Raw genomic sequence first — 26,253 nt, forward strand, 5'->3', positions numbered from 1 at the left:
AAGCTCCTCCAAAGGCTCTTTTCAAGTAAACTCAACTGTTATCCTTCTAGTTATTCTACAGGTTGTCATAAATCTTCTGAATATTGACTAACATCATAAATATCTAGGAGGTAAGATGGTAAACTATGGAAAACTGAAAGATCAACCGACCAGGCACTGGACTCCTTCATAAACCACAGTAAATGACAAGACTGTAGTCAATATCTCAGAGCCTCTACTGTGGTTGTTTAACGCTGGTGTTGATGTCACTTTTATGCTCATTTATCATTAAGTTGCAAGGGTGATAACATATGCTGCATTAGTGTGACTAGTGTTTGTTTTAAAATAAATGTTGATGATGAAGAAAAAAGTGTTAGGTAGTGGGAAACAAACCTGACAGTAGCAATTTATTTACATATTAGGGGCATAGACCCTGCTCACACATACACACACAAAATTCTCTTGTCTGGGGCACTTCAGATTCCAAAGATTTCTGAATTTAGAGGTTGATCTTTGTTCCTCTAGCACTGCTTAGTTCAATTCAGCATGCGTTTGTTAATTACCCACTCTGCCAGGGGTCCTAAGTGATTGACTAAGGTGAGGTGCTTGCTATTAAGGAGCTTACAGTGTAATGTTCCCCCACCTTACTCCCTCCCTGTCACTTTCTCATAGTCTTGCTTAAGCACTTGCTCTATCCTTATCTTAAATGTACATACTTATTTGTGTACTGGTTTAGTGTCGCCCATCTTCCTCCAGTTGTCTACAAGCTCGACAAGATGAAGACCTTTGTGTGTTGTGTGCTGATAATATCCAGAGTGCCTCGAAGACTGCCCAGTTTATTTTGGGCATTCAGTAAATGTTAAATTAGTAAATTAAGGGGATACAACCAAAATACAACTACAACTAGATACCTAAAACAACGTGGGATATGACATACCCTAAAAAGGTACAGGGCAGATCTACATTTTGTGGGATTCTCAGTGTACCACATTGGGGAGATTGCTATTTAAGAAAAGGAACAGGGGTGGCCAGGTGGCTCAGTCGGTTGAGCATCTGACTCTTGATTTCAGCTCAGGTCATGATCTCAGGGTTGTGAGATCGAGCCCCACGCTGGGCTCTGTGTTAGGAGTGGAGCCTGCTTGGGTTTCTCTCTCTCCCTCTGCCCCTCCCCATCCCCCTCTCTCCCTCTCTAAGCAAAAGGGGGGGACACATAAATTTTAAGTTAAAAAAAAACATAAAAGATGCTTATTTAGAATGATTGAAAACCACAACAATTTATAAATTAATATATTGGAGATGTCAGAAAATACGAAAAAATATTTAATGATATACTAATTGAGTACATATTAAAATGCCTGAAAATAACTCTTACACTTTTTTCCTTACAATTTTTGACTGCATGTTCTTCAATTACCTCTTCATATGTAACATTTTTCATACATTGAATGAACGAGTGATTCAGTCTTTGCTATCGCATGGTTATTCGAAATGCTGTTTAAGTAATATTTGGGATGTATAAACATGGGGCTTTGCACATACATTCTTGTAATCTGTGAAACCACTACAGGTTTGCATCTCACTAGCGTGGGAATTTTAATTCTATGCTGCATTTTCCGTATAGGAGAGAACTTCCTATTTGTCAAGGTATCAGTGAGAGAACTGACTTATTCAAATACTGAATTATATGCAATATTATACATTGGGTGAGTGGAAGAATTTTCTGTAGACTAGCTTCTGGCTTTGTGCATTTCCTATCTTGCTTATCTTTCAGTACCCACACCTTTCTATATGGGTACAAAAAGAACACATTTATTTCCGTATGTCAGCTGACCCTCTACCTTTGTGTCATGATGCTTGGTGAACCAACACAGTGAGTAACAGGATTCTACCTATATTCCTCACCAGGGAATAACTATACACTATACACACCTCCCTGCTAATAACTAGACACAGTGTTGTCTGTGAACTATACAAATATAGTCTATTGTATTCAAATGAGATACACACCCAACTGATTTTCCCTTTAACTGGATCCCAGAAATGTCCTTGGCCACTCTAGGTTCACCAGGAGGAGTCTTTAGAGTTGAAAGAGATAGAATTAACCTATTGCAATTAAACTATTACACTCATGTAAAGTTTACAAAATCATACAATCATGCGATTGTGTTACTTAGGTTCCTCCTGGGATCTTGTGCTGGGCCCTGAAGTTACGCTTCATTAGCTCTGCAGCAAATCTGTATCTGGTATTCCAAAGAAGTAGAGGTTATTTATGACTTAAAGACTGGACTGGATTACAACTGATTGTATTAGACAACAATAATTTAGAGGTTAGAACTAGCATGAACACTGAGTCTGCAGGGCATTTTTAGGCAATGGCAGATGGTCCTGTTTGGCATGAACCACGTGGCAAAGAATGCGATACAAGATGTAATCAGAGAGGTAGTTTGGGGGAAACCAATGAGGTCCTTGAATACCTTGAACAAGAAATTGGAGGTTGATGTGCATAGGTCAGATTCCTTCCTTCCACCTCTATGATTTGGGAGCTTTTATTTGGCTTTGCTAATTAGGGTATTTTTAGTTGTGTTTGCTAATGCTTTGTTCCTTTTTTAGTGCATACCTTTCAAAAATCTGGACCTTTGCTTGTATTGAGATTCCTCTGTAGCTTGTCATTGTTTTGTTTTTTTAATATTTTGGATTTTACTCTAACTAAAATGACCACGTCTGTATTTACTCCATCAGCATTACTGAAACACAGTGAGTTTTGTCCCTTTTTTACTTGCCACTGTTTTTAATATAACACTTGGGACCTAGCGCATATCTAATACATAGCGTTAACTGACTTTAAATAACATGAGTACATCAATATTGTGAAGTAGTTTAAACAATATAAAAAATTCTAGATTTGTGTATATCAACTGGCTAAAATGTGAAAAATTCAATATAAGAAAAAGCATGTATCCTCAGAAATACAGCAATAATATACTGTGAGTTGAAGGCATAACCATTTTCAGAAAAAAGTATAATTTCCAGTAAAGGTCAGTTTAAAACCCCCTCACTTGTTTTTATAGCAGCGGCACTCCAATTTGAGCAGCTTTCCAAGTAGTGAAACATCTTTTATCATGTATGTGCCCATTCATATCTGTTGTGTAGCTGGTAACTATTCTGTGAATTACTTGCATTTGTCCTTTCGTGTTTTGAACAGACATGGTTTTTGCAGCCCACAATGAAAGAAAAAATGATACTGTTCATCAACTTGAACTTCTTTGCTCCTTTTATGGCAATACTGGGAGTTACTTTCCTAAAGGAGTGATATTTAAGACTAAAGTATTTGGACAGCTACAATTCTGCTAAAATTTGAGTTGGTTTCTCTAGTGTGGTTTTTCCATCATGGTGTCTGAAAGCATGTCACAGCTGCCCCATTCATCACAGGCCAGGTGCCAAAGTTGGTCAAGCACTCCTGTAGTGAAAGTGGTCTCTTCTTGGTCCTTTGCCATAAATTGTGCCACTATTGATATCATTACCAGGTTTTTTTTTTTTTAAATGGCTCTCCAGATTTCAGTGCAATGCAGTTGGTTAGGTTTCAGTTGAAAAGCCTTCTCTAGCACCCATAAAATCCTTACAAAAAAGAAAATGTAGTTGTCTCCTTTACAAATGAGGTACTACTTTCACTCATCTTTTTTTATTGAGGTATTGACAGGATCAATAGGAAGAAAATACTGATAAGACATTTAAGCCATCTGCAAGAGAGATCATGCACTCTGGGAGAGGTGCTGGTGTGCCTTGGCCAGTGGGTCAAGCATCTTGCCAGACATGCCCATGTGACTGTAGCTTAATGTTTGCCTTTTAGCTACTCATCCCCACCACCCTTGCCTTTTATCTGTAACTCTCTATCCAAATCTTTCTGCTGTCCTCCTCAGATGAAAAGAAGGGCCCCTGCATTGAAGAGCTGTCATTTCCCTTTTTCTCACACACCTACTCACAGAGAGAATGTAACTCCGCAACAGAAAAGTGTCAAGGGAATAAAACTGGAGTAGAAATCAAGTCCAAGAGACTTAGAAACTTAATTTCTCTGGACTTCAATTTCCTAATTGGCTATATAAATCACAGAACTCTCTCTTTGTAGATCTGGAATGGGACTTTGGTGTAGCTTATCCAACATGCTTACTTAGCTGATGAGGAGAGAGGTGAGACTCTGAGGTAGAGCAGCTTCCTGGAAGTTACGCAATGCTAGCGCCACCTCTAGAAGGCAGATCTTCTGACCCCCAGTCTCTCTTCACCATATCTCGGGAGGACATATCCATATTTTAATGTCAAAATGATTCAATTAACGTCAAATTTATTCAATGAGTGTTGAAGTACAGGATAATTGAAAGGCATTCCTCTATGTGCTGACTAGTACAAACTCTATTAAGGAAATGTACTATGGGAAACCAAGATGCAGCTCATGCCTACTGTTAATATTATTAATATACTATTAATATTGATTACCTGGAAAAATGTGTCTTTTCCTATTTATCACTTTTTAAGTTTATAAGATTTTTAACCATTTGCAATTCATTTTTATCCTCAAAGTGAAATATTTACCAATTTAGGTGTATTTTGATAGATTTCTCCCCTTTCATATTTATCATGTTATCCTCAGTGTCAGTAGCATTGACAAGAGAGCGTGTTTTCTTTCTTTAAACTATCTGTTTTGGTGATTTGATAATTCAGTAGCACAGAAGTAATCCTTTAGTGCAAAGGAAAATTGAAACCCTAAAAGACCAGGTTTTATCCTCTCTCTGTACATAAACAGTTTATCTTGGAAACTCCAGTCCCTTTCTCCATTCTCCCACCCTCCCTTCCCTCTAGGTTTGCTTCTGTGGCTTTGTTAACCACTTGCCATTCTAGATACCCTTTCTTTCTGAAGATTCCGTAAGAAAGTAAAATTCTGTTTTTCTCATTGTTTTACATGTGATGTCATTGATACACCTGTACTGATTCCTTTTTTTCTTTTATTTACCTCATCTTTATCTCTCCTCACTCATTCTGGAAGCCAATATGATTTCTAATACGAACTTCATACTCATCTTTATGAATTCCCAACTGAACATCTAGTGTCTTATTTCTCATACATCTCAAGACATCTTGGATTAAAATCAAATCCTTCTAACCCTCAATAGGCTGAAGCCAAGATTCATGGGTTTGTTTTTTCTGAAACAAATCATAGCAGTTGCTGAAATTCTCCTATTGCTCTCTCTTCCCTAAGCAAGAAGTATAAGAAAGGTTTTAGATTTCTCTCTTATGCTTCTCATTTGCTTTGTATGTGTAGTCATTGCTAAATTCTCCCATGTCTTCTTCTAGTTAACCATTCCATTTCTGCCTGTGACTGCTGAGTTTCTATCCATTTCCCTCACATTGCCCTTCAGGCCCCTCTGGGCTTGAGTCCACCAACTTCTTAGAGAATGCCTTGTCAGCGTGTGAACTGGGATGCCCTTGAGCTCTTCAGGTTTCAGTTGCCTTAGAATGAATAGCACCAATATTGATGACAAACTAGCCTTTTGGCTTTGCTCAGGAGAATCATTAACCATTTTTAGATGAATCTCTACTCTTACCAATTTAGAACATGTACCTTTGTGATGTTTGGTATGGGATTGATGTTTTTTATCTTCTCTGCCCACTGAGGCATCATGTGGATGATTCCTCTGGGCTTTGGTTTCAATCTCTATAACTGCCTATCTTTCTAAAATGTCTTTTAAAATCTTGGGGCACCTGGTGGCTCAGTTGGTTAAGCATCTGCCCTCAGCTCAGGTCATGTTCCCAGGGTCCTAGGATTGAGCCCTGCATTGGGCTCCCTGCTTAGTGGGGAGCCTGCTTCTCTCTCTCTCTCTCTCTCTCTGCAAATAAATAAAAATAAAATCTTAAAAAAAGATGTCTTTCAAAATCTCCAAAACAGAATTTTATGTACAACACATCATCTGTCATTTAAGCTAATTCCATACCAAACACATCCTCCAAATGTGGAAAAAATCCATCCAGGGTTGTGTGTGTGTGTGTGAGAGAGAGAGAGAGAGGGAGATTATAACAAAGAGACAGAAACTTACATAGATAACTTGAATTTGTGTTGGCCTTTATATCTTGCATGACTCATTCATGTACCCATTTAATCCTTTTAACTAGCTGCTGCCTCTTTCAGAACTCTTTTCCCCAAAATGAAGTAGGTGATCCTCCTCTGGTTCCCCTTATTTATATTTATAAGGGACATTGGACAAGTAACTGTACCCCTTTGAATTCTGGTTTTACCATCATTAAAATGATGATTGCTTGAGCAGTGGGAGATGTGCCATCATTCATAGACACCCAGGAACTGACTCCGGTGCTTATTGGCAGAAGGCCTGGAGAACCTGATAAGTCTAGTCATCTTCTTAAAGGGAAGTACAGTGAGTGTGTGAATAATTTTGTCCTGAGCGTAACATAAGCCCTGGATATGTATGAACAGTGCTCCAGAAAGAATTTAGACTTTCCTGATATGGCAAGCCCCTATTGTCAAGGACAGAGTCACCAGCAGCTACACACTTGATCAGGAACTCTTCTGGTTGGAGGGACTGCTTCTCTTTGGTGCCCTTTGGCTTCCATTAAGTTTCTGTGCATCTGCCTAAATAAAATGGGACTCGATCCAGTCTACAGCATGTGTGTTCTTTGGTATGGATTCAATAATCCATATATAACCCCACTAGAACACTGCACTGGTATCTACCTGTGTGTAAACTGTTCTTTGTCCTCACATCCTCTTTTTTAAAAAACAGCCTAAGTAAGCACTGTGACTACTCATCTTAATATCAGCCACCCCTTGCACAGCTCCTGATGCGTAATGAGGCCTCAAATTAGTTAACCGTGTGGAAAAACATAATGCAATTGTGTAAGATTTTCTGCTTTAAGGTACATAACATTTCTTATTTTATTTGAGCTTTGCTGCCAGTAGCTTTTAAACTCTGATTCCAAAGAATACTGCTGTTCTCTTGAGCTGATCTGAGGACTTTTGCCTCTAAAATCTAATAGTAAGAGTCTTCTTAATTAACTGAAAAATACCAATGAATAATGGGTTATTTTTTCCATTTTCTTTTTTTTTTTTAAGATTTTATTTATTTCTTTGACAGAGAGAGACACAGTGAGAGAGGGAACACAAGCAGTGGGAGTGGGAGAGGGAGAAGCAGGCTTCCCGTGGAGCAAGGAGCCCGATGTGGGGCTTGATCCCAGGACCCTGGGATCATGACCCAAGCCGAAGGCAGACGCTTAACAACTGAGCCACACAGGTGCCCCTATTTTTTCCATTTTCAACTCCCTTCCTACACCATCATTTTTTTTTTCTTAAAAGCTTTGAGTTCTATAGTAAGTCTATAGCTGGTTCAGCACAGAATTGTGTTTTACTATTTTAATTTACATATTATTTCTTTTTTAAATTTTATTATTTGAGAGAGAGAGAGAGTGCACAAGCAGGGTGGGAGGGGCAGAGGGAGAGGGAGAAGCAGACTCCCTGCTGAGCAGGGAGCCCAACATGGAACTCCATCACGGGACTCAATCGCAGGCCCCCGGGATCATGACCTGAGCCGAAGGCAGACGCTTAACCAACTGAGCCAACCAGGCGCCCTAATTTATGTATTATTTCATGAAAATTGACTTTTAGGTGTTCAGCTTTTTGAGCGGATAACACTGTTCACAACAATAGCAAGTGCTATTAACTCTGTTTTATTGGGGGGTTTGGAATTTCCTGCATGAAAATTGCAGACTGGACAGTTCCATGTCCCATGCATGCCTTCTTTTATTTCAGGCTTCTATCAATATTATGATGTATTTTTATCACCAGGTTTTAAATGATGAGACTGTGTCACCAAGCAGTCAGTGTCACAGAGCCAGGAGAGGTGAATCTCAGTCTTCATGACTCCAAAACCCATGGTCCTCTCACTGTACGGACACATGATAGTTCTTAAGCCTAATCTTACTGTTAGGTTATAAGCTCCTTCAGTGCGAAGCTTATGTTTTATTTACTTTTTCCCTCCCACAGAAAATTCTATACAACTGGATGTGGTTGTCTCCCCTTTCATTTTGGTTAGCGGTGCTTGCAAGGTGGGCCTTCTACTCTATTACATATATACAAGGACGTCCCCCAAATCGTCTCCAGTACTTAGAATTACTTGTTTTCTGTCCTATAGTAGGATGCATCTGTCTTTAAGTTACAACTCAGTCTGTTCCTGGCAGGCACCTTCAAATGAGGCTTGGCAATTTAAAAAAACAAATATCAAATGAATTTTAAATTGCCAAAGGAAGGGTTGTTTAAAACTCTCTGAGATAGCGGTTCATATTGAAATATGCTCATTATTAATTCCAGTGTGGAATGATTTATACTTGTTACTAACACATTAAGACAGCCAAAGGAAAATTAGAAGGTGACTCAACAGGAGACATTCAAGTGTGGAATCCAGAAAAAGTAGAGAAGAACAAAACTTATTCCAGATGAGTTGGGAGTATGTTTAAGGTCTAGCCACCTTCATTTGTTTTTTGGATAATGTTCCAAATAATGGGTACACTGGTACAAACCTGAGCTATCTTGTTCTGGGAGACACACTGTAATATTATGGCCTATTGATTGAATGCTCAAACTCAAATTCATATTGTCATCGAATTATGTCTTAAATAATTTAGCATTTTGTTATTAAAACAGATGTTTTAATGGTAAGTGAAGAGTCATAACCATGTCCTTAGAGTTGCAGGAAAATTATCTAGGGTTAAGAAAAATATATTTATTATCCAGGAAAAGTAACAGGTCCCTCTCTCTCTCTCTCTCTCTCTCTCTCTCTCTCTCTCTCTCACACACACACACACACACACACACACACGTATATTCTGTATATATTCATATATATGTGTGTATGACTCAGCTGAAAAAACAGTACAGTTGTCAATCACTAAAATTTCCATTTCTGTGCCTCTGAATCAACTTATTTTTGGATCTTGGTGTCCCATGCTGGTTCTACTTGCTTTTGTTTGTTTTTAGATCATTGGCATGCAATGTCCTAGTCTGGGTTAAATGTTTAGAAACTAACTGGAGTTTCATAGAGTTTTCCCCATTCTCATCTTAATTTTTAGGATAATAGGTTGCTTCTGAGGATATCACATTTAGACTGATGTGTCCACTTTATGTTAACGGTAATTCAGATCACCTGAATCAGGGGAAATAGTGGTACAGGACTGGGACCCTATTGTCTTGAGATTTTTATGATATTTTCTCTTCTACGTATTTTCTTTTAATGTCTCATTCAAGAGAGTTGCCAGCCATACAGCCATTGCTGTGTCACTTGCTTAAGAAATTTTTAGATGGAAATGGAGGAATTAGGGAATAATGTAGTGAAATGTTTATTAATAAAAAAGAAATAATGGACCGTAAACTTGGACTTTATAATACCTTTTGGTTAGTGTTTCATCCTCAGTAGCATGTTAATTTCCTATTATAAAAGAAGTTATTTTTTAAAAAGCAACAAGGATAAGAAGAGTCTGAACAAAGATGGAAGGTATTAGCGTCTATATTTTGTACACAGAATAAAAATGTTGGAGCACATATAAAAATCAGATTTGTAAATAATTTCAAAATGGATTCACTTTTTGTAACTGTACCATATAAAATGAAATATGAAAAAATGTTCTTTTAAGCAGCAATAGCTCGAGAGAGTTGGGGAAGATTCTGCAGAATATTGATAAATGGAGAATTGCATTTCTACTGTTTCCCACTTTTTCCCCACAGCATGCAAATAAAAAGTTAATTTTTACATGAGAGCAATTTTTAGACCACAAAAGGACTTTTTTGAGAGTTTCCTTTACAGTGGCCAATTTTGTATGAAACAAATTATTTTAGGCCTAATTGCAGGCAGACTAGTTAGGTCACCAGCTCTGTTAAGGTTGAATTTCACTTGAACTTTCTAATAGTATGATCTTTTCTCAGAATTTAATAACTGGCTCAAATATTTAATAGTGGAAGCTTTCATTATATTAAAAAGAAATCAAGATATATTTTTAGAAGAACTAACTTATTTTCCTTATCAGTTTTATCGACTTTGGGAGAAAAGGAAGAGAATGGAGCCAATCTCTTTCTGTACTTAAATAGACATTAATGCTATAACCCCAGCAAATAATATATTTCAGTGTATATCATTATTCAAAAGATTTAGGAAGCACCAAATGGCAGCAATAACTATACTTCTAGCTCTACTGAATAGCAAATTGCACTGACTGTGTGAACCTCTTCACTTGTCTGCTGGATAATCATTCTTTTTAATACTCAGATACATTCTCTAGATCAGTTGCAGTTGCACACTGTCAACTTCTGCATTGCCTAATGGTTTTTGGTTAAGTACAATGACTTGTTTTGAAATGCAGGTGGGAAAGGATGAGAGTTGAAAGATTTTGTTTCTATGTGTCAGTCTGTAAATAGATGACAAAAGATCATTAAATGGATTAATTTACAAGCATCCTTAGAAATAGAATGTTTTTACATAAAAGCATGTTGTAAACCTTTTTAATTAAATTGCATTGTACCATGCACTCTCTTCTCCCCAGGGTTCTGTTGACCTCTCACCTCTTATTTTGTCCTACAGGCACTCCATTGCTGGTGAGGAGAAGCAGTGACCCAGCGCCAGGCCCACCTGCTGATGCCCAGCCAAGTGCTTCACACCCCAGTGGCCAGAGTCTGAAACCTGTTATTCTAGTAGGTATCCTGCAGTTTGCCTTTCTAATGAAAGATCAAAGTGCCTTACCCATAGACTAACCGGGACTTCACAGTCTTAAGTAAGTTGATCATTAGAGAGTGTTTGATAGGACATGTAGTATTAGTAATAGCAACTATGAGCTATCACTAGAACTTATATTCTAACAATTTACATAGCACTGATTATGTGCCAAGGACTCTTTTAAGTGCTTTACAATAAGTCGTTTAAACTTCCACATCAAGGTGGGACCAAATTTTTGCCTCCATTTTACTGATAATGCCATTGAGGCAGGGGGAGGCTTAGTAGTTTATCTAAGGTCACAACTAGTAAGTGACACAGTCGAGAATTTAACCCAGGTGGTTTGGCTCCAAAGTCCGTGCTCTTAACCAGCACACCACACTGTTGAATTTCCTCCATCCTCCTGTTTTAGTGATGCCCAAGGATATCATTTTATATATCTTCATTGTGTTAATGCAGGGCTTTGTGAAGTCCTGCCATGGTGAATGGTCATAGAGTTTCAAGATACCAATACCATGTAAATGTGGTGCCGGTACTGGGTTTCTAGAACTCAACATCCAAACGAAAGAAAAATAAAGTTATATACCAGAAGTGCTTATAACAAGACGCACTTATAGCTGATGGGTTAAATGGAAAATGAATCCTGAAGAGATGATGTCCTCCTTTCATATGGTACTGTCGGATCTTTCTGATAAATCCTGAGTCACTTGGAAGAGTTGTGACTGTGGTCCATCCTTGGAAATAGCCTGAGAGTTAGATTTTGGTTAATGGGTATATATTTTTGCAATAGGTGATCTTCAATAATGTAGCCATATTTAAAAGTTTCCTAAAAGCAAGGCTCTTCCCCATTTTAAGTCTCACTGTCTATAGTGCCTTAAGAAAAAAAGCAATATTTTAGAGTTATATAAGGATGCTGAATGAACTAACCGGATTCTCACCAGTTTGGTATAAAAGGTTCTTCTCAAGAACCAGTGCCAGTGTATATGAGTTAGGAGTCACTATACCAAACCATTGAGTATTTACTAATAAGTTTGTGGCAGTATTTTAGCATATTTCTTTCTATAAACAAGGAAGCAAGTGTCCTCATAGTATTCTTTTTTATTTTTTTTTTTAAAGATTTTAGTTATTTATTTGACAGAGAGAGACACAGCGAGAGAGGGAACACAAGCAGGGGGAGCGGGAGAGGGAGAAGCAGGCCTCCCGCTGAGCAGGGAGCCCGATGCAGGGCTCGATCCCAGAACCCTGGGATCATGACCTGAGCCAAAGGCAGACACCTAACGACTGAGCCACCCAGGCGCCCCAAGTGTCCTCATAGTATTTTAGATGTAATGTCTCCCCACCATCCTTTTAAGGAAACATATTTAATGGAACATTACTTTAATAAAAATCAGGTGTATGGGTTCTACTTTAATGGTGAGTTTAAACAGAAACAGTATTTAACACCCTGATTGAGACTGTGTGAACCCCAAGTATATTGGATTGAAGGAAGAGAAGCTATATAAATGAGAAAAGTTACAGTTTACTGCTTATTTTTACAATGTCAGTATACCCCAAGTCAGAGTGTATCTGATTGTGTTGTCATCATTTACATGCAGAGAATCACCAGTATTTAGTTCAATGTTTTTATCACTTAGATTCTGTGTTTAGACTAACTGAAAATACTCAATACGGCTTTCCCTACAGGAAATGAGGACTAGTATATTTCTGATAGATTACATATTCTTACCAAACTAGGATACCATTGAATTCTAAGTTGAGGTATTTGGTGAGGGAGTATATTATTGCTAGCAAAGATGCAAATCCTGATTCAAGAAGAAAGGCTGGCTCCCCAAATCCTAACCGTATGCAAGTTACCAAGCAGTGGCTGAGTCTGTCTGTATGAACAGTAAAAAGGAAAACACATTTCTTCCTTTCCTCAGTGTTCTCTGTGGCTGATGAAATGCAGACCCCGAAGAATGGACTCTGGTCTTTGACTTGCCACAGAACACTGGCACGTCCTAGCCTTCTCCTTTTTCAGTTGTAAAATAATGTCCAAGCAAACTTTAAGCCTTAACAGTCCAAGGTGCAAACATTGTGCTTATTATTTATCTTTCTATTTCTAGTGCCAAGTACATGGAGGGTGCTCACTGTATATGTGTTAGACTTAGGAATGCAGGCACATATTAGTCTGGGAAAAGTTCTAGAATTTCTCAGCAGTTTACCCACCTTTTCTAATTTGGCCATTCTCTCTGTTCCCCAAAACAACTACCAGGTAAAGTTGTATCTGCTCCAAAGTCTGGTTCACCTCAGGCAGGAAACAGATAGTTTAACTGCTGTGCTATGAAAAGCAGGCAAAGTTAGAAAAGAAGGACATTTAGTTGAGTCTGTTTTTACCCAAAAGAAAAATACGTGTGTGTGTGTGTGTGTGTGTGTGTGTGTGTGTATTATGATTCTGTTCATTTATTCCTGCGTATCCTAACTCATGGACTATGTAGACTGCATTGTCCCATATTATAGCCATGGCCACGCGTGGTTATTGAGCACTAGAAATGTAATTCGAGTGTAACATACATAATGGATTTTAAAGATTGAGATATAAAAAAGAGAGTAATATGAAAGACCTCATTAATAACTTTTATGTTGACTACACATCGAGATAAGACTATGGTATATTAGGTTAAGTAAATTATCAAAATTATTTTCACCTGTTTCTTTTTAAAGCATGGCTGCTAAAAACTTTAAAATTAGATCTATGGCTCACATTCTGTTTCCATTGGACAGAACAGCTCTAGACAGAAGTAAAATTGGATATAGCATTAATGAAATGGTTTGAGACCCTTGGGAGAAGTTCTTTGAGTTGCATATCATCTCTGGGGTAACAGTATGATTAGGTTTGCCTGGGGCAGTCCTCATTCATGCCTGTTGTTCTGGCATAATTATTAATAGTGTCCCCACTAACTCTCAGAGGTGTCCATGCACGAATGATAAATTATGTGGCACCCTACATATAGCCCCATAGTCACTTTCATTGTTTGCTCAGTGATAAGAGGAACGGCCTTTCAAGGAAACCATGGGAACACAACCACAACTCTCACACCGGAGCACACTGCAGAGAGGGGTTTGTGTGGCCAGCCCCTGAGCCCAGGGAGTACAGAACTGGAGACTACAGATTCTTTCCCATCTCTCAGATTCCATAGTTCCACTTGGTGCTTCCTCCGCAACTTCAGCTGCACCACATTTGATGCCCATGAATTAATAAGTGATGATGAATATGGGGAGTATGTGATAATTCAGCCATGGTGCAACTAACATGAACAATAATTGCTTAAAAACTCTGTTCAACTGCATTGCATTTCAATATCCAAAGGAAGAAAAACAATCAAAATTTCCATCTCTTAAACAGAGTGTTCACATGTAAGTAATTCACAGATGGCAGAGCCCCAAGTGGGTTATGTTCAGTCATTCCCAAGAAATGAAACTTACTTATAACCCACAGCTTAAAAAGCTTGAAGGATGAATATTTGACACATTTGATTATGTTGAAATATTGCCTTTAAAACCACAGTTGATGACTGTTATTTTTACTTGCACTTCATTAGGCTTATTATAGCAGGAGGAACTTTCTCTGATGCCCAGAGATGCATGTTTGTGAAAAGTTGGAGAAGTTACACTTGTTTTCTGGCTGGTTAAATTATTACAAATTGGTTATTTAAGATGTACACCCTCAGATAAGGTGAAGTTTTAAAAAGAGTTCAAATTAGAAAAATCAAATTCTCTACAAGTCTCAGATTCTGTGTATTGAAAAGCCACCAAATCTCACTCTTTGTTACTTAGGGTACCACCAGCTAAACAGCATGGAAATTTATTTTCTTTCTTCCTCTTTTCATAAACCCATCAGTTAATCAGAATAGCATAATTATTAATGTGCAAATCGTAATGACTATTTATCTTTCAAGGCAATAGAAAATCCAATTCTACTGACTGCTTTTGAATTAAAGAAAGGGAATCCTGGGGGCAAGATGTAATAGTGGGAGTCTGCTTATGGGATGTCTTACCTCCCCTGCCTTGATTGTAACCTGGTGTTCTTGGCTTAAGGGCATGCCATAAAACCAGGTTCTTGAAATTGATGTTCCCGAATTTGTGGGTGGAAGAGAACTCTAAAACAGATGTGATTTTTTTCTTAATATCCGGTTAACTACTATGGTTGTTTTGTGTTTTAATGACTGTTTATAGTTTCACATTTAACCCCTAAAGCAAAATGATCCTGCAGGGCGAGTAAATTAAAAAGTGGATTCCTGAAAATTATAATGCTGCGGTTGTTCTCGGATAGTAAATGACTTTGTTTGTTCTAAAACTGTTACTTGTCTTGCATCACCAAAATAAATTAAGAAAATATTGGTCTGTCTTTTAAAAGTTCATATCCACAACATATACATTTTCTTTTTTAAAAATAACATGGCAATACTTTAGGTTATTAGATTGGGAGTCCATGAATGAGTGTCAGAGGGTCTGTTAACTCTGAAGTTTGATGCTGTGGACCGTTGCACGTGCATGCATTTTTTTTTTGTGAAGGAGACTCTATTACTTTTTTTTTTTTTTTGAGACTCTCTCAATCTTATCAAATTTTAAAAGGAAAACAATGATCAAGAACTACTTGTTTGCAGGTTTAGGATGAAACAACGTGGGAAAGCCGTCAATCCTCAGAATTTGATGAATGATAGAGATTAAGAATGCAGTAGGAATTGACACCACCCCCCAAATATTGAATAATTAAGGCTATTTCATCTTATTATCACCTTGCCTATCCAACACATAGCATATAAACTCAAGATGTAAGGATGAATAGAAGTTTTGAATTGCTGCTTTGAGAGTTCAGCAATAACTCTTTAGTGAGTAGCAACTGATTCTCAGCAAGAGTAGGATTGGAGGTAAAGGGAAGACACCCTGGGGAGAAGTGTTTCCAGTGGTCTTGCATGTTAAGGGAGATGAGATGGTTCTTGGTAGTTTTTCCTATTTTATCAGCAAAGATAGTGGCAGGTAGCTTCAAGTGGGAGGAAGCATTTCCAATGAATAGCGTTTGGAATGAACGTTTTCTTTGTGTTTTGCAGATAATATGATGGAACATTGATTTGAGAAATTTTCCTTTGTGTGTCACATACATTGAAATCATCATCAGTGTTGATCTTGGCTTAAACATTTTCAGATCCATGAAAGAAATCATTGAAATATTAGAGAGAAATTTAAGTGGCTTGGCTTTTAGGATTAAAATCATCAAATTGTCACTGAGAGATGTGAGAGGACTTTTGGTTATGGGTTGCTAACTGTCAAAACCCAACATAGAAACTTAAAAATTTTGAATAACCAAATCATATTTTTCTTTCCCTTAGATATACAATTAAGTAGCTATACAAACATTGAAATAAATTAATTGTTGTAGACAGGGATGTAGATTGGAAGGAAGGCTCTATTCATTGTCTTCCAATGAGGAGAGATGATACCAATGAGTAAAAGGGAGGAAGAAATAGCATGTAATATATAATTGCATTATTTAGAGATACTGAAGCCTACAAAAGGTTTTTCTTTTTTTTTTTCCCCCTTCCTGACACAGTGATTTAATAGTAGTCCTGGTGTTTGTAACTCCAGCTGTTCACGCTGTGTGCTGATAAGACCAAAGCTTGGCGACACATTGCAACAATGGTTTTTATATGACTTTGTTTTCAAGAGATAACACTGCCATCCAATATTTCATGGGGCCAAATGTTTACTTAGTTTGGCAAGTTGAGGCAGCTTAATTTCTGAAGCAGTTATGTTTATAAGACTTGAGTTCCAGGTGGGGAAAATCCAGAAGCCTAATTTATTCTGCAACAGAATTTTTCACCAAATCTTACAGGAGCTGGTGAAACAAATTTGGATTGTCTGAATGTCTGTACCATGAATAATAAAGGAATCTGGGAAATGTGACTCCTGTTTAGGTGTATGCTCCCCGATCATTCTTCTTGGGTCTAGTCCAGAACTGAAAGTTTAAAAGAAGGACCTCTATTCAGAGGTTAGTTTCAAAAATTTAAAAAAATAACCATGACATGTCATCTTTTGCTGTTTAAATTGATCTGCTTGTAATGAAGATTGAAAGGGGGCACCTCGGTGGCTCAGTCAGTTAAGTGTTCAACTCTTGGTTTCAGCTCAGGTCATGATCCTCAGGGTTGAGATCAGCCCTGCTTTGGTGCTCCATGCTCAGCACAGAATCTGCTGGATATTCTCTCTCTCTGCCCCTCCTCTTGCTTGGGCACTCTCTCTCTCTCTCAGAGGAAGGAAGGAAAGGAAGGAAGGAAGAGAGGAAGGGGGGAAAGAAGGAAGGAGAGGGAGGAAGGAAGGAGAGGGAGGAAAGGAAGGAAGGAAGGAAGAAAGGAAGGTCTTAAAAAAAAAAAAGAAAGAAAATTGAATGAGTTTTGCTTCCATGTCAACATAAATTGATTAATCCTTTAGATGCCCAAGACCTCTGCTCTGTGCCATCTGAAGAACTTAAGTTATGGTCCTTGTCCTAAGGAAACTTGCAGCCTGGTTTTGATGACCAAATCTGAAGCGATTAAACAACCCTAGCAATCTGTAAGCAAGTATCAGATGATCAAATAATACATCTTAAGGATCAGAATTTGTGTCCTTTGCCTTTAGTCTGCACTCTGCTCAGCCTCCCATGCCCCTCAAGGGAATTCCCATGTGCAGAATCTCTGTTAGCTCTTATCCCACCCAAATGTAACTACTTATTTACACGTCTGGTACAAGACGGAGCTCCTCAGAGGCATGAGTCAATATATTCATTTTTGTATCCAAGTCCCCAACACCTGACACATAAATATAGGACCAGATAATTAAAACTGTTAGTTCTGAGATGGACAGAATGAATTCGACAACTTTTAACACATCTTGTAGAGATGTGCATGCTTGTGTGGATGTGTATTATAGATATGAATGAATATATGAATTAGAATGTGAAAATCATGAAATTACCTGTCCAACATACTATTTTGCTCCCTAAATAGCTTTAGTTTAGAATCTTCTGCTTTAGGACAATGTGTTACCTGTGTTGACAAGGGGAGAGAGATGTTTAAACACAAATTCTCCACTTGGAATTAAAATGTGGGTTGATGGCTCAGGTCAGCAGTTTCAATTGTGAGAACTACTCATCTCTTTACAGTTCTAGCAGTGATTTCACAGAGAAATTGGCTCTGAGAAAGAACAGAAATTATAAGACAACAACAAACGTTGATAATTTAGAGATGAACATGATAAAGCCTAACTTTGCTTATGCCTTGATATATGAACAGAGAATAGAAATTAATATGTATGCAAGGGAGTTGATTATCTGAGCTCTACGTCTTTGTCAACAAAACTGTGAGTTCTAGAATCCAAAAGTCCATGATCTTGGCAGTTACAGCTTTGTAATTTTCTAAAAACTGTGTTCAAAGAATTTTAAAAATTCTTGATTAGACTGGAAATGTCTGGACATCCTTCTTGTATGCCTACCACATCTGCAGATTTCCCCTTCAAAATATTCCTTCTATTCTATCTTCTTTAAGAGGTTCTTCTGGTTTCAAGTGATTTGGAAGAAAAGAAGAAAAAAAAAATCCTGGTATGTGAATTAATTCAAGAATATGGGAACATTTACAAGGTGTTTCTTAGTGAAAACACTAATGAACATCTCGTGTTAGTTGTGTGGGCAAATGTAATTTGACAGTGTTGTTTAAAATTTGGTAAAGGTGATGTTTAAAGTAGCTTTATTCTAAAGGTCAAGCTCCTGTGTTCTGATTGCAGCAATAACTCGGTGATCCTGAGTAAATTATTTAAATTGTGCATGATTTCCTCAAATTTCATGTGACTAAAAGGAAATAATAAATAGAAATCCTATATGAACTTCTGTTGTTCTTAGGGACTGAAACATCCAGACTGGCAACTTCAGGGTTCCAGATGTGAATTAACTTGCTGGGTATGAATTCAACTTTAAATTTCCTCTTAATACCTCAATATTTGTAATTGTTCATGGAATGAGGTTGTATTTCTATCCAAAACACCGAAGTTTATTTTTATTGGTCAGGGTAATAATATTAAGGTAGGGGTGTGTGTGTGTGTGTGTGTGTGTGTGTGTGTGTGTGTGTGTATTTAAAAGGCCAAATACACAAAGGCAGCAGTAGAAAAAACATACACCCATACATAAGCACACTTAAATTCTGTAGAAGAGAGCAGAACTTAAATCTGAAGGTTCAAGTACAAGTAGATCATGTTGCTTTCAAGTGAAAGCTGAAGGGTATGGACCATATCTATGTCTCTCTGTTCTGATGGACCTTCCATGTTGTGGACATTTAGTGAAAAATGATGGCATGGAAGGAAAGAGTTCATGGGGTTTATCTTGGAAAGATGCAAAACGATTGTTATTCAGAGGAAAAGATTTTTTTTTCCTTGAGCATGGTGTGATTCTTAGAAATCTCTTCTGATGGGGGATTTCTTTTTTCTCACAACATAAACTCTTCTGAAGTACAAGTTTCATTTTGGTTTTTCCTTTCAAACTTTAGTCATAGAATGACACTGTACAGACATTTAAAAGATTTCTCTCTTTCTCAAGAGGGTGGCCCCTTTCCTAATACCTCTGTACTTGTAAATAGAATTCTGATTTAGATGAATCACATTTTAAAAGTAGCTACTGTGTGTGTTTTACGCTTGTGGAAACATACAGCGTCCTCATAAGCAGCATGTGAGCTTGTCACCATACAGCTTTTGATGTCTGATTAGATGATCATAGGGACATCTGGAATGAGTTAGTTTTGAAGTTACTGGTGTGAGGCACTAGAGAATCCAAAGCCTTCTGACAGACTTGAACCAGTAAAAACATTGCTACTTTTAGCAAATCTTTTTTAACTTGCAACTGGCTGATGATTTTCAGACTGACATTGCCCTGATGTTTTCCAACTGACTTCCCAGCCCTCTTTTCCCTACAAATCTCCTTCCTTTCTAAGCAAAGAATGGGTAAATGGCATTTGTTGCAAAAATCATGAAGGATTATTCCCCTTTAAAATGAGAAGGCAGATTCTTAAGCATCATAAGTCAGAATTGATGGATTTGCTTCTAAAGAAATTGTGTTGTCTCCTTTTCCTGTGCCTTTAATTTCACTGCTGTGGCGACCACCCATGCCTTCTTAATTAAAAAAAAAAAATGTATTTGGCCGTCAGCTATGTTCTATGAAGATCTGAACATCAGTAAGCATCCAAAGCATTTGATACTGCTCTAGTGTGGTTGCACATATCTAGAACACCTATCAACAGTTCATACATTTATTGAGTCAAAATGTCATTTGAGGCACCCCTGGGTGGTTCAGTCGGTTAAGCTTCTGCCTTCCACTCAGGTCACGATCAGGGGGCTGGGATTGAGCCCCACGTCTCACTCCCTGCTTAGCAGGGAGTCTGCTTCTCCATCTCCCCCTGCTCATTCTCTCTTTCTCTCTCCCTCACTCTCTCAAATAAATAAAATCTTTTTTGAAAATGTCATTTGAATAGTCTCATTATATATAGACATTGCTTAGTTAAGGGTTCTTTCATTTGTCCAGTGGGGTTTTTACTAGTATGAAATGGTTCCTTATTGTTTCGTGAATAAAATGATTATATACCTGTAAATATATGAATCTATTTACAAAATTTGACAGGTCACTCTCCTACATTGAAACAACTGACCATTTCCCATGCCTCCAGGATATATTTTAAATTTCTTGGTCTTGGTAGGACTTTTTTTTTTTTTTAGTGTGGTAAGACACACATAATATCTACCATCTTAATAACCATGTTTAAGTGTAAGTAGCACTAGGTACATTCCCAATATTGTGCAACCATCTGCCATCCATCTCCAGAACTCTTTTCATCTTAAAAGACCAAAACCCTATACCTATTAATCAACAGAGAAAGAAGAATAAAGTTATTTTCTTTTTTAGTGTGGTATAATATACATAACATAAAATTTACATTTTAATCATTTGTTGGTATACTGTTCAGTGGCATTATGTACGCTCACATTGTTGTGCTGCTGTGAGCCACGATCCGTCTCCAGCGCATTCTCCTCATCCCACACTGAAATTCTGTACTCTGTAAATAGTGTCTCCCCACTTCCTTCTCCCCCAGCCCCTGGTAACCACTATTCTACGTTCTGTTTCTATAAATTTGACCATTCCAGTTATTTCATGTAAGTGGAATCATGCGATATTTGTCCTTGGGTGGCTGGCTTATTTCACTTAGCATCATGCCCTCAAAGTTCATCCATGGTGTAGCGTGTGCCATAATTTTCTTCCTTTTTAAAAACTGAATAATATTCCATTGTATGTATAGACTGCATTTTGCTTATCCATTCATTTGTTGATAGATACTTTTGTTGCCTTCATCTTTGAGCTATTGTGAATAATGCTTCTGTGGATGTGGGTGTACAAATATCCTTCAGACCCTGCTCTCAATTATTTTGGGTATTCACCCAGAAGTAGAACTGCTGGATCATATGGTTATTTTGAATTTTTTTGAGGAACCACCATACTGTTTTCTACAGTAGCTGTATGGTTTTATATCCTCACCAACAAAGGCACAAGGGTCCTCAGTCTCTCCATAATCTAACACTTGTTAATTTCTATTGTCTAGATAGTATCCATCCTTATGGGTATGAATTGGCATGTTAGAGTCTTGATTTGGATTTCCCTAATGACTAGGGATGTTGAGAATCCTTTTAGGTGCCTATTAGCCATTCATATACAGGTGTCCCCCACTATCAAAAGTAGAGTGTCCCAATGAAAACCTTTTGTAAGCCGAAATGGCATGGGTGCAAAAAGCAATTACCATTAATTTATAGGGGGAAAGTTTTGAGCATTCCCACACCCAAAAAATAATGTCTCCTAGGCTTTTCTAATACCTTAGGACACATCTTGCTAACGGTTACACAATAAAAATCATGATAAAGCACAGATACTCACACAGTTGAAAGCTATGGCAGCCTGATACTGAGCGTAGTTCCCAGGGAAGGGGCTTCATGGTGCCACTCTAGCTTCTTGGGGTGCACGCTGGCTATAAAAAGTACTTAACGCTATTTTCGCTTTTTTTTCATCAAAGCAAAAATCCTCTTTGGGTTTCTTTTGGTTGGTGAAAACAGGTACTAATGTAGATCTTCTGTAAAAGGAAAATGGTGTAACATGAACTTTCAAAAAGTGAGGGGTACCTGTTATCTTCCTTGAAGAAATACTGATTCAATTTCTTTGCCCCTTTTTAAATTGGGTTGTTCATTGTTGTTGAGTTACAGACATTCTCTGTATATTGTGGATATGAATCCTTATCGTATAGATGATTTGCAAATGTTTTCTCCCGTTCTGTAGGTTGCCTTCTCACTCTGTTAACAGTTTCCTTTGGTGCACAAAAGTTTTTCATTTTTGTGAAGTTGGTTTGTCTACTCTGTCGCTCTTGTTGCTTGTGCCTTTGTGTCATATTCAAGATACCATCACCAACTCCAGTGTTGTGAAGGCTTTGCCCTATGTTTTCTTCTAAGAGTTGTATAGTTTTAGCTCTCATGTTTAGGTCTATGACCCACTTTGAGTTAATTTTTGTGTATATGGTGCTAGGTAAAGGTCCATCTTCTTCTTTTCTTTTTTTTTTTTTTGCATGTGGATATCCAGTTTTTTCAGCAACATTTGTTGAAGATACTGTTTTTCCCACATTGAATAGTCTTGGTACCCTTGGTGTTCAAAAGTGTTTATTCACATTAGCAAGGGTTTACTTTTGGGTACTTGGCACAACTTTTTACAACCTAACCACTACCTGTATGTTCAGCGCATCTCTAATCACACCGTGCACACCGTGCACACTGTGTAGTTTCTCGCATGCACAAACAGTGCTTCTGTCTGTGTGTCCTTGCCCAGCTGTTTCTTCTGTCAGGTGAATGACAACTGTCATTCATCCCTCTTTCCCCTAGTACATGTCCAGTTTTCTTTCAAACCCTAGTGTAATGGTCTCTTTCTTTACTAATCCTTCCCTAAACCCTTTCTGCTACAGACAGAATTAACTACTTCCTATCCAATGCACACTAGCATATCTTTATTATAATCCTATCTTATGTTATAATATTCCACATTTTATATCTCTTTACTAGACTCTGAGTCACTAGTGGGTGGATCACATTTCCTCTACATACCCAGAACATAGCATTGTGCCTAAAGAACAGGGGTTACTTATAAAAGGTTTATATAAAGAATACAATACATTTTCTGATCTCACAATAGCCTACTTAAAGCATGAAGCAATTTAATTGCAGTTTTAATAGCATTAATCTGCATGCTAGGTCTGCCAACAGATGGCCACATAATAGTACCCAGGATGTCATGGAGTCAGGTACTTTCTTTGCTCAGTTCCAAGTTCATGTCAGATGTAGACACTTTATTATATATACTCAAATATATTATTTTATCCCATTACAATATGCAAGTTCAGCTTTATTCACTCTGTTGTATAGGTGAAGAAACTAAGGCTCAAACAAATTAACTCATTTACTGTAGATCATATTACTAAGTAGCAGTGCTAGCATTTTACTTCAAATATGTCTTAATCCAATATAGCCTCTTTTCATTCTGTCACTCAAATGTTAGCTTTGCAAGTACCACCCTAGAGTTTATACCTCTGTCCCACTGATGCTGTCATTCCTCAAATGCTTTGGGCAATCTTTATCTGAAACTTCTTTCAAAGCCAGTGTATGAGCCTCTTCCTAAAAAGAAAAAAAAATAATTTCATTATTTTATAACCACACTTTATTTTTCCACCAAAAATGGTCTCATTCTATTTGATGCCAAAGTGTATATTGTAAAGTGGGTCTCAAATGACTTGGTTATTTATACAATTTAGATATTCCTGTGAAGCAGAAAGTTTTGCCATCACAACAAATCTGATGCAGGCATTAAAAACATTTATGGAAGAACAGATTCAGATGTGCTTAAAGTGGCAACGTTTTATAGCCATTCTTTTGTTTATCCAATTGTCTAGTGGTTAAGACAGCTAGGCTTTATCCCTGACTCATCCACTGGCTGTTTGTCAAGTTAGGCAAATATAATTTTGTTCTCTGTCTGGAAGAAGAAGATTGTCTTCTATCTTGCTCACAATGGAATTGCAAGGTTAATGCTTTTTATCTTGAGTATAGCATTTAGCAGACTGTGGGTGCTTAATGTATGTTAATAATAGTGATAATAATGAATGTTGATAATTAAAGGTCTCTTATAATTACCAAATTTCTAATGTGTGTTAAATATAATTAAAGGGAAATGATTTAAATTAATATGCATGCACACAAAAACTAGAGCTAGCCACAGCTTTTATTTTTAGCTTCTTAACTAATGTCATGGTTGTGAATCCAGTATTAAGAAATTCAATTATGATGACAGTTTCACTAGGGTCATGTATGGAGAATCCATGCAGGGTCTGGAAATGAGGAAGGCATATGTTTGAGTTGAAAAACATGACTATGGATGGGAAACCACATGGAACTTTTGTGATTAGAGCTTGACCACATGAAATTGTGCATTGGACATTATTATTATAATCTATCCCTGTAATACTGTTTGTGAGTTCTAGAAGAGAAAGGTACTTTTCTTGGAAGTTGGGCACCATCCCAGGAATGGGTAACAAAACACTTCTGCCTGGATGGTCTCTAGAAGACATAGAGGGAATAGAGGAAGCAATAATCATAAATAACTTCCCATGAAATTCACCCTGGAGATTCATCCTTTGAATTCAAAGCAGTATTACTTCATAAGGTGCTAGAGTGGTAGGTGGGAGTGGCAGACCCTGAGAGGCTGCAGGCTGCAGTGGTTAGTAACTGGTATTATTAATTATAACTTGTATTATTAATAACTTGTATTAAGCTTGACCACTGGTTCAAATCTAGTTCTGCCACTGACTCGCTGGTTGATTTGTGTCAAGTATTTCCCTTCTTTTGGTCTCACTTTGTTCATCTATAAAATGGTTATGATGACAGTAATTACCTCATAGGGTTTTAATGAGAAGTACATGAGGGATTATTTGTAAAAATTCTCACTATGTATGGCAAGTACTATATATGTTTGTTAAATATATGTGTTGGAAGGGTAGTAGGATAGGTTACACTATAGAAATAATTCTAAGAGCAATCTTTTTCAAAGATTTGATTTTAATCAGGTTCAGCTTTAAGGAAGGCACTTAGCGTACAGCTAGAAAAAAATACTGATTCCAAAGTTGAATTTTAAATGCATATTGAGTGTCTTTTGCTTGTAGAGATCCTTCTGCCCTTCGGTGTTTCCCTGGTTTGCTCTTCCTGACCCTCTATCTTGATTCACTTTGCCCACTTGTCTGTGTCACAGGTACCTTCCCATTTGCTGAGACCAGCCTGAACCACCATCCTCGCTGTAAATCCTTTCCCCAAACCCTTCTCTCTGGCAAAAGTTAGCTACCGCTTCAGCAATATTTTTTTAAAGTAATGTATAATTTGGCATTTGGTGAGATCATGATGAAAATATTATTGGAGGAAGCAGTATTTAATATAGGACCAAAATATCGGAGGCCAGACAGAAGACACAGAGCGAGCACAGCATTGGCACCTGTCATGTCATCCGCTGGTCCCTACCCAGCATATTCTGCTCTTGAGCAAACGATTCCCTCTTCAGTTCTTCCTGCCCTCTTCCTCCTCTGTGAGATTGGTCCACACTTCCGTCATGAACAGTGTCATGAACACTTATCATTTTTATTTGTAAGTTTCCCTCCTTCCTCTGGAGTAGAAGTGCACTAAGGGCAGAGAATGTGCTTTTTATCTTTGTAGCTTGACACTTAGCCCTATGGTAGGTGTCGCGTAACTGATTGAATGAATGAATGAAAGTAGATAACCAAGTGGAGAGAAAGAAAAAGTGAACAAAATATCAGTTTTTTATACATTAATATTTTTACAGAGAAAGGATTTTAAAGGTAGTATTTAAGTAAAGAATAAAGTGTTTTTAGGGACGCCTGGGTGGCTGAGTCGTTAAGCGTCTGCCTTCGGCTCAGGTCATGATCCTAGGGTCCTGGGATCGAGCCCCGCATCGGGCTCCCTGCTCCGTGGGAAGCCTGCTTCTCCCTCTCCCACTCCCCCTGCTTGTGTTCTATCTCTCGCTGTGTCTCTCTCTGTCAAATATATAAATAAAATCTTTAAAAAAAAGAATAAAGTGTTTTTAAAGGTGTGTGTAGTATACTTTTGTGTGTTCTGCATTCACTGTCAAGTGGTAAACAAATGGACTTCATTCAGCATGAAATTTATCTGTATCTTGTATCAATATCACAAAGGAAAACAGAGCAGACATAGACCTCAGAGTATTAGGTTATTTCTGTGTTTTTAATATAGTTCAAACTCCATCTGTCCAAGTCACTACCTACATTATTTCACTGTAAATGTGATGGCAATCATGGGGGAGGGGGTTTATTTGGAAAAGATTAGAGTTGTCCAAGTTAAGCCTCCACTCGGGGCTTTCTTAACAATTTGAAAA

General features: G+C 37.7%; 1 protein-coding gene across 4 annotated transcripts in view; it reads left to right on the plus strand.

Moving 5' to 3' along the window:
* The window catches only part of PARD3B (par-3 family cell polarity regulator beta), a 995,854-nt gene that overhangs the window by 453,671 nt on the left and 515,930 nt on the right, over positions 1–26,253 (plus strand). For all 4 annotated transcript variants that reach the window (XM_078071225.1, XM_078071227.1, XM_078071226.1 and 1 more), the window contains one exon: positions 10,605–10,714. In XM_078071225.1, coding sequence (XP_077927351.1) covers positions 10,605–10,714 — 110 coding nt within the window. The remainder of the gene's footprint in view (positions 1–10,604; positions 10,715–26,253) is intronic.

Source organism: Halichoerus grypus, chromosome 4, assembly GCF_964656455.1.
Source record: "Halichoerus grypus chromosome 4, mHalGry1.hap1.1, whole genome shotgun sequence".
In the NCBI taxonomy this organism is placed as follows: domain Eukaryota; kingdom Metazoa; phylum Chordata; class Mammalia; order Carnivora; family Phocidae; genus Halichoerus; species Halichoerus grypus.